At 50.6% G+C, this 9,075-nt stretch overlaps 1 protein-coding gene across 1 annotated transcript in view; it reads left to right on the top strand.

The window, feature by feature from the left end:
- Positions 1-8,540, top strand: part of Uck2 (uridine-cytidine kinase 2) — a 63,014-nt gene extending 54,474 nt beyond the window's left edge. The window contains exons 5-7 of the mRNA XM_031388448.1: positions 1,699-1,796; positions 3,913-3,961; positions 4,971-8,540. Of these exons, the coding sequence (XP_031244308.1) occupies positions 1,699-1,796; positions 3,913-3,961; positions 4,971-5,110 (287 nt within the window). The 3' untranslated portion in view covers positions 5,111-8,540. The remainder of the gene's footprint in view (positions 1-1,698; positions 1,797-3,912; positions 3,962-4,970) is intronic.
- Positions 8,541-9,075: the final 535 nt, after the last annotated feature.

The following is a 9,075-nucleotide window of genomic DNA, read 5'->3' as shown; positions in this document are numbered from 1 at the left end:
CTGGTCTCACTGTGAGGAGCCCCCTCCAGGCTGTGCTAGTACTGCAGTTGTCACAGAAGGGCAGGCTTGTTGAACCTACTGTGTGCCAGCTGCCATGCTGGAGATTGTTCTGTATCTCCCTGTTATCTTTAGTTTATGGATATGTGTACACTGTCACTGTGGCTGTGAGCCACTGTGCGGTTGCTGGGAATTGAACTCAGGACCTCTGGAAGAGCAGTCAGTGCTCTTAACCGCTGGGCCATCTCTCCAGGCGCCCCCCCCCCCCCCTTTATCTTAATTAACAGCTTTATCAGGGCTGGGAAGGTAGCGCAGTTTGTAGATTGCTTGCCTAGTGTGCACAAAAGCCTGGATTCTTTACCCAGCACTGCATGGAAACTGAGCACAGTGGCCCACACCTGGGATCCCAGCTCTCGGGAGTTTAGGCAGGTGTCTAAGTTAGTTGAAGATCATCCTCTGCTATATATCAAGACCAGCCTAGGCTACATGAGATTCCTCCCTCCCCCAGTTATAAATAAGATGTTCTTCTTTGTCTACTTTTTGTTTAAGGTAATGAAGACTCAAAGAGGTTAAGTCACTTGTTCAAGGTCACAGGAGCAGGAGTCTCTGGGGACAGGACTCACATCTAGGTCATGTTCCTCCAGATTCATACTCACTAAAGAGAGCCATGCAGTCTTGCTGGGTCACTTTGCCCTCTGCAGCCGACTGTGTGACCCACTGGCTTCTCTTACAGCAGATGGCGTTAGTTACCAGGTCTGGTGTGCAGGCAGCAGCAGGTCTGTGTGGGGTGTGCCCACACGTGGGCAGGTGTGATCATGTATACATGTGCACACACACGTAACTACTTAGCGTCCTGGCTCTGATCTGGTAACCCCTGGGAACACAGCTGAAAAACTTAGCAGGTTGACAATCAGCTTTAAAGTGGCAGCTGTGCAGAGAGCTGAGCTGGCTGACAGGACCCCCCTCCCCAGCTCACTTCTCTAATGGAAACTAAGGCTTGTGGAGGTCCGAGCACAGTGACAGGACCAAGATGGTCTGGCCCTTAAAACTAGGTTTTAAAAAGTGTTGGCTGCTGGTCCCTGACTAGAGGGACTGAAGGGAGATCGTAGACATAGAGGCGGTGAATCTGGGTCTGGCTGGGCTTCCTCTCAACTCCAGCTTACCCTTGCCTGGAATGTGCTTCTCTCACTGTGGGGCATTTCTCTTTGCAAACATCTGTGCCTGAAGCGAGCAGAAAGAGCTTCCCGACCACTGGTATTCCCACCCAGGAGAGCTGCAGCGGTGGCAGGGGTGTATGGGGTGGGATGGTGGTGGTGGTGGTGGTGGTGGTGCAGGGGTTGCTGTGGGCTTTGGAACACGGGGGTGGGAGGGAACATTCTGCCAGCCGATGCCCCCTGCCTCCTGTTGTCCGACTCAGTGGGGATGCCCTGCTCTTTTCTTGTTCATTTAGGAATTCTGTTTGCTTGAGACAAGAAAGCTTCTGGACTCGGTCAAGCAGCCTTTTATGTTAGCAAATACACTGTAGTAGAATTTGATGGTAGTAAGACTTAATGCAACTTGTTTTTTTTTTTTTTCCTAAATCTGTTGCTGATCCATCTCAGATCAAAGTCTGGCGTCTCAGTCACCCAAACGGCCTGCCTGAGCCCGGTGTGCTTCCTCACGAACCGCTTTCTTGATTTTTGGTTTTTTCTTCTCTTACAGTGTTGAGGGACATCAGCGAAAGAGGGAGGGACCTCGAGCAGATCTTATCGCAGTACATTACGTTCGTGAAGCCCGCCTTTGAGGAATTCTGCTTACCAGTGAGTTTGTATTCTTTGCCTCTGCTCAATGTAAATCTTGATATTTAATGATTTCTTCTTCTGTAAAGGTTTATTACGATTTTAAGTGTATGAGTGTTTTTGCCTGCGCATGTCTGTGCACTACATGTATGGAGTGCCCAGAAGAGGACACTGGGATCCTCTGGAACTGGAGTTACAGATGGCTGTCAGCCACTGGGTATGTGCTGGATTCTCTGTGAGAACACTGAGAAAGAACATTTAGCTGCTGAGCCTTCGCTCCGGCTCTCTGCAGCTCGAGCCACTCCTCTCTGAGTGAGCACCTGATTGAAGTCCTCAGACAGCAGCAGGCTAGGTCCAGCCAGTCCTGCTGTCTTTCTCCCCTCTTCCTCTTAAGGTTGCTCTAGTCCTGAGTATCGATCTCCCAGCACAACCTGCGTTTCCTGCCTGGGAGGGCTGTTTTATCAAGACTTTGCCTGAAGCTAGGTCACATCCAAGATAGATCTTAGCCAGCTAGAGAGACTCCAGAAGGTCAGACTGTGGATGCGGGGCATGGGGGTGGGGGTGGGCACTGCCACAGTTGGTTCATTCGCAACCTCTTCTTGGCTTCTAGATTTGGGGAGTGCTGGGCTAGGCTAGAATCCTCTTCCTTGCCCGTGTCCTGGGACAGCTGTATCCCCTCTGGAGGACCTGGGAGTTACCTCTGAGGTGGCTTTCTGAGAACCAAAGAGGTCTGGCATGAAGCTTATAATCAGCCAGAGAAACACATCTCCCCAGCAGAGGCCAAATGGGGCACGTGAAGGGACCCAAGGTGTGATGTGGTCTTGAGAAGGGAAGGAGATTGGGAGGGAACATTAGGAGAATAGCTGTCCTCCCAGGGAACGTTCGGAGAGTTGCTGTCCTCCCAGCTTGAGCAGGCGCGGGTCTGGCGCAGCAGGCCTTCCTTATTATAGTTAGGAGAGGGAGAAGTTGGCACTTAGGCCGTTTGAGCGAGGTCATTTGGGAAGAGTGGTGTTGGGAATGGCCTTCAGAGTAGGCGGGTTTACCTTTTCATGCTAATAAATGCCTTCTGCTTTCTCTCCTCAACTTGTCTGCTTTGAGTCGGTTAGACCTTCACCTTACACCAGACTTGGTTTTGTTTTCAGTCAGGGACTACTGGCTTTTTTGAGTAAACCCAGAGTAAGTTTGCCAGCCTGAAGGTTAGGTTATAAGATCAGGTTTCTAGGACAGGGCTTCCAGGGCCGAGGGGCTGTGTGAAATTCTTTTCATCTCTTTACCTGAGAACCTTCCCACTCTCTGACTTACTGAGAACCCAGGATTTCACCACTGGGAGCCAACTACGTACACTGTGGTATAGGTCCCCTGAAGATCCTGGCCAAGTGTTTTCTGGGTCGTGTATGCTCATTCCCATGGTCCAGCTGCTCCTTGTTCAGGGAAGACCAGTTCATTTCCCATAGTTGAGAAAGGTCTGAGGTCCGAGGCAGAAAAAACGTCAGCAGTTGGTCGGAATGAGAGTACTCAGGCATACAAGGGGGTACTTGTGGACTGTGTGAAAGACCAGGGGCATATTCTAGGACGCCCTTACTGCCAGTGTGGCTCCTGGAGTCTTAGTAAACAAACAAAAATACACAACACAAAAGGAGGGTGGTTTCACTTTTTAAAATGTACTTTGTAAAATATTGTAATGATAAAAGAAGCTAGTCCCAGCAGGGCATTCCCTTCCCTGGCGTATCTGAGGGCTGAGTGTGAATAGCATCACCCCTCAGAAATGCTTAAAACCCCAAGGTAGATGGATCCCCTTTAAGTGCAGCTATTGTTTTGTGAGCATTGGGGATGGAATCCAGGGTCTTAATACTAGGCAAGAGCTCTACCACTGAGCTGCATCTCCAGCCACTTAAGTTTGGGTTTTTCTGATTAATGCTATCCCTAGTGCTGGCGATACTTGGACATGTCCTGTCTCTCTTTCACTTGCATTTCAGCCATGAAGGTACCTCCTTAGGCCTCTCCTTCCCCAGCATCGCACTCACAGCCTCAAACTGCTGGCAGGGGCCGGCTAGTCCTTCCTTTGTGCCCTTGGAGAGGGACTCAGGCTCATCCCTGAACGTCCCTGTTAATGCGATGTAAATATCTCTCTCTGCAGACAAAGAAATACGCTGACGTGATCATTCCTAGAGGTGCCGACAATCTCGGTGAGTACCTGTGGGGCATCCTCCTGGGCTCAGTGACCTGCTTACCACTTTTGTCAAATGAAACATACCAAGTCCCAGAATCCTGGGGGGCGGGGGGTATGGCTGTGTCTGTGCCTGTAACCCTAGTACTATCTAGACTGGAAACAGGACAGTTGCTGGGACATGTTGTCTGCCAGCCTAACTGTGTCCCTAGTTTAGTGAGAGCCTGATTGAAGGGAATAAGGTGGAGGGTAGTAGGGAAGGACACACCTGACATCTTCTCTGGCACCCCTATACACTCACATATAACCCCCCTCCACACACACACACACACACACACACACACACACACTCTTGTTGGTGCTGTTAGCATTGGGCAGCTAGTTGAGGTATGTAGTTTGTTTCTGATGCTAACACAGCTTGCCCTTCTGTGGGAAGAAGAGCCTTCTGTATTGATATTGTGGCAGGTTGGGGACATAAGTTGGCAGATCCTTGGTAATAGGGGCTTAGAGGTAATTGGTGCTATTAGAAACCATCTCCAGCCAGGTGTTGGTGGCACATGCCTTTAACACCAGCTCTCAGAAGACACAGGCAGAACTCTGAATTTTGAAGCCAGCCTGGTCTATACAGAGTTCTAGGATTAGCCAGGGTACTCAGAAAAACCCTATCTCTAACCCCAATCCCCAACCCTCAAAAAAAAAACCCACCCCCAAAACAACAAATAAAAACAAACCACCTCCAGTCATATCCACACAATTTCTGGATTGCTTGCTTCATCTGGTGGGACCTCTGACTGACTCCTAGTAGATGTCCGTTCATAGGATATCATTCCCTATCCTTTTAGAATATTTTGCTGGAGGCTCTGGAGAAGGTTAGGTGACTTGCTCTCGAGTCAGGGCCACTCTCCTGGAAGTCTTTTTGCCTCTGCTTCCTGCGTGCCTGTCCATGCCCGCAGACTGTCCTCACCGCCCTGCACGTGCGCCCTTGCCTTCCCCCGCTGTCCCTAACACTGCTGGTCTCTGTCTCACAGTGGCCATCAACCTCATCGTGCAACATATCCAGGACATCCTCAACGGAGGGCTCTCCAAGCGGCAGACGAACGGCTATCTCAACGGCTACACTCCTTCCCGCAAGAGGCAGGCGTCAGAGTCCAGCAGCCGGCCACATTGACCCCCGTGCCCTGATTCCAAACCCCAGCCCCCAGCTCCAAGACACAGGAGGGGTCGAGAGGCTCTGGTCACCTGTACATACGCCTCCTCAGAAATTACTGTATTTAAGAAAACACCACGGAGATGAAATGCCTTGATTTCCCTTTTTCTGCCTTTTTGTACTTTGGAACAGCAAATCTTGACCGAACTTGACCCCGAGCTTAAGTGACAAACTGTGCCAACTAGTACTGGTGATGCCTAATTATGAATCCAACGTGTAACCAGTTATAAATACACACATACATACGTATATATAAAAAGAAAGGATCTATTTTTGTGTAACTGTACAAATCCTGTAAAGCTGTTTGCCATAAGCATTCTGTAGGAACCTGTGCGTGGGTGTTTGGCCTGGAGCCCCGCTCAGCAGAGTCCTGCTCTCTGGCACCCGGGGAGCCATGGCAGTTGGGTGGTTGGTTGGTTGATGTCCTTTGTTTTAAGAGCCCTGGGCCTCAGTGGGGTGGGTCTCAACCCTCCAGGGCTCTGCTGTCAGATGCCACCTCCTTGAAACTGGAGCTGAGGGAGATACTTTTTTGTCTGTCGTTCTTTCTTTTTTGTTTTTGGAGTTGAAATTAAGTGTGATCTCAACTCAACTCAATCTCAGGGAAGAGGCCCACTAAGGAAGATCGATCTGTCCTCCTTGCCTCACTCTGGCTGCCTGGGTACCTCCATGACTCCTATCTTCCTGTGCTAGCTCTGTTTCCCAGGAAGCCAGAGCTGTCTCCAGTTTCCAGGTGGGGATTTTATAGGGTCTCATCCTGTGCAAGAAAAGAGAGAAGGGGTTGGGGTAGGACTCTATCGCCTGGAGAATGTAAGGAAAATGGCCTCCTAGGGAAGTAGCTAGTGAATTGCCTGACGTACTATTGGATACAGAGCAGCTCATTGCAGTCTGAGGTTTGGTTAACAACATCTGGCATTGACCACTGACAGTTGTTCAAGGATGCCCCAGGAGTTCCATCCATGGAGCTGGCAATAGCTCTTGTCCCTTCTGAGCTGGGGCTGGACCGTGAGGCGACAGCTGATGCCTCCCACGGGAGAGCAGCAGCAGCAGCAGGATGATTTCCTGGACCACACCGTCACCATGTGAATAAGGTGGCTGCCTAGCAGGAAGGGGCGGGGAGAAGAGAAGTTATGTCTTAGAAGATATTAAGGGAGGGTAGTTAAATCATGGGTACCCAACCTGGGGTTTTAGATTGAAGATGCCCAAGGTAGAGATTTTCAGCTCTTCTGAGCACTTCTTCTTGGTGGCAACTCCTGCCTAGAGGAAGTTGATGGATGGCTTGCTGAGAAGGCAGCCGGAGGGAATGGGACCAAGCAAGAAGGGATAGGTGTGAGGTAAAGGCCTTACTCTGTGCTAGCTGCAGAAGAACCGTGGGTTGTCACATTGGTCACCATCCTGTGTTTTGTGGGCCACATGCTTAGCCCCCCAAACCTATGGGAGAGCCTTGCGACTGGGTAGCACTCAGAGCCCACAGAAGCTCTTACTCCATTACTTCACAAACCACACCGAGGTTCCCCCGAGCCGTCTTGACTCCCCAATCAGGATTCAAATTTGCCTTCAATTCCGTGTTTTTCTATTTAAACGTCATTAACCCAGTCCTTCCTCAGCAGAGCTTTGCCGCTTTTCTGAGGCAGTAGGAGGCCATAGTGCAGGCTCGCTCGGGGCAGCAAGTTCACATAATGGCAGCTGCCTTTGGAGCAGGGAGCTCTCAGCTCAGGCGCCCTTGGGAAGGCGCACTCACCAAGGCAGATCCACCTAGAGTATTTGGGGGGAGTAGTCTTTATCACATCAACTTCGTGCAATTCTGAGATTAAAAACGGTAGGTTAGGACCTGGCCTCAGACCCCAAGAACAAGGACCTTGGCTTGGCTAGTGTTGCATGTGCTCGTGGGAAACCTTTTCCTGTGTACAAAGAGCCATGGCCGCTCAGTGGGTAGCACGCTCAACGTTACTTGAAGCCTCCAGGTGCCAAACCACTTAGTGCCTTGGCTGTCTAGCCCACTGCCGTGGAAAATGGATTCTTCTCATCTCTGAGCCTTTACTTAGCTGCTCCCTCATCTACCTATGGTGTTGGGACCAAACCCCCAAAACCTCTGAGCCAGCACGCTTGTAGCTTGGACACAGCTGTAGGACCACCCTACCCCTATCTCCTTGAAGTGGTTGCCAGTTCTGGATTGGCTAGAAGCAATCTTTGCTGGGTACAGGGAAGGGCTGGAAGCTGTCCTGTTTTCTGGCCGCCCAGCTTTCGGCCAGTTGCGCGTTTGAGCTTTCTAAGAGGAGAAACATTGTGGTCTGAGTCTTGAGGTTTTGGCTGTGCAGTTCCATTGGAGAGCTGGAGGTAAACGGATTTGGGTACCTTGGCATTTGTCATCCGGGGATTTTTTTAGCTATTAAAAGAGAGGCAGCCGAGCTGGGCAGGGCTGCCCAACCTTGAATCACAGGTGCACACATCCTTCGGCTTCAGAGCCACCCAATGGTGCTTGCTTCCCCCACCTGCTCATAAATACATCTTTGGCCTGAGTATTTAGGAAACAGAAGTTCTGAACCTTGTGTCACAGGAAGGTCCAGCCTTGCACCTCATCATAGTAATGCACTCCGCCCCCCGCCCCCGCCTCAGACTTCTCTTTGGGTAACTCGAGGCTGAAAAAGATAGGAATCTGATCTGGCGTGGGTAGAGTAGGCCCCGGGGAAGGGAGTGGAGTGGCCAAGTCATCTGTGTCAGAACTAGGACTTACGATGGTGGCTACTCAGATCATGGGGGAAAGTTGGCTCCAGTTTGCTCTCTCCAGGGTGAGTCTCTTGGGAGGCCACTGGGTCAGGTGTGTCCCTGAGTAGCCAAAAGTGGAGACTGATCAAGCTTGACCTCAAAGCCTCACAGTTGCAGAGGAATGCAGTCTTTAGCAGGGAAATGTTTTTCACTGCCCTTGGAACCCGTGTTCATGTCCAAGAATCTCCAAAGAAATGGCTAGCGTCAGCCCCTGGTACATGCAGGCCCATGCTTTCTGGGAAGGACCAACTGGCTTTCTCTGTCACCATTGCCACTTATACTCTCCTCCTCCAGGCAATTGCTGTATGCTTTGTGTCAGAACAAGGAAGAGGGCAGGTTGGAAAGGCACAATGGGATGGATCTGCTGTACACAGTCCCCTCTAAGATTCTGGCGCTGGGCCTGCTCGGTACTCAGTGGCTTCCGGTTTCTCTCAGGCAGTGAGTTCCCACGCAGGCCTGCCTCAGGAGCAAGGCTGAGTGGCGAGAGACCTAGGCTGTCCTTTCCCTAGAAGATGCTGCCTCTTCCCGTCTTTGCTTTCTAGTGCCCTGCCTTTGTTAGTAATATGAAATGACCACACCCCCATGTACTTGGCTGTAAATAAAGACAAATAAAAACAACGAATTCAAATTCAACTCTCAAACTCCTTTGTGGTGCCTGGTTGGAAGCAGCCTATGCAGCCTGCTTCAAGAATTGGGTGGAGGGAGGGCTGGGCCTTGCTTTTCTGGAGGAAGTAGGTTTGTCTAGCCTGTCTTATTTAGGCCTGGATGTGTGTGGGGCAGACTCCAGGCCCTAGCGGGGCTCAGGCTCTCCTAGTGTTAGTTACCTTGCATTTCCTGTCATGTGGACACTGGGCCACGGTTTCTGGGAAGGCTGAGGTTCTAGGAATGCTGGCTCTGTTCTCATGGACAGCTCTGTTGCCTGTCAGACCCACCCACTTCTCACTGTTGAAAAGGAGAACAAAAACCTAGGTGGAGTGAACCCGAGAGGTGGCTGGGAGGGTGTGGGGAGGGGGAGGGAGGAAGCTTACATTCATTATAACTCTCTGATGTGAATGAAGGTATAAGTGTATACTTTTAAATCATATATGTGCATTAGTGTTTGTCTGCATGTATGTATGTGTGCTATATGCATGCAATGTGCAAGGTGTTGGGGTGAGCCACCA

The sequence above is a fragment of the Mastomys coucha genome, unplaced genomic scaffold (assembly GCF_008632895.1).
Source record: "Mastomys coucha isolate ucsf_1 unplaced genomic scaffold, UCSF_Mcou_1 pScaffold1, whole genome shotgun sequence".
Taxonomy (NCBI): Eukaryota; Metazoa; Chordata; class Mammalia; order Rodentia; family Muridae; genus Mastomys; species Mastomys coucha.
The sequence above is the reverse complement of the archived record's forward strand: the minus strand, read 5'-3'. Positions and strand labels throughout refer to the sequence as shown.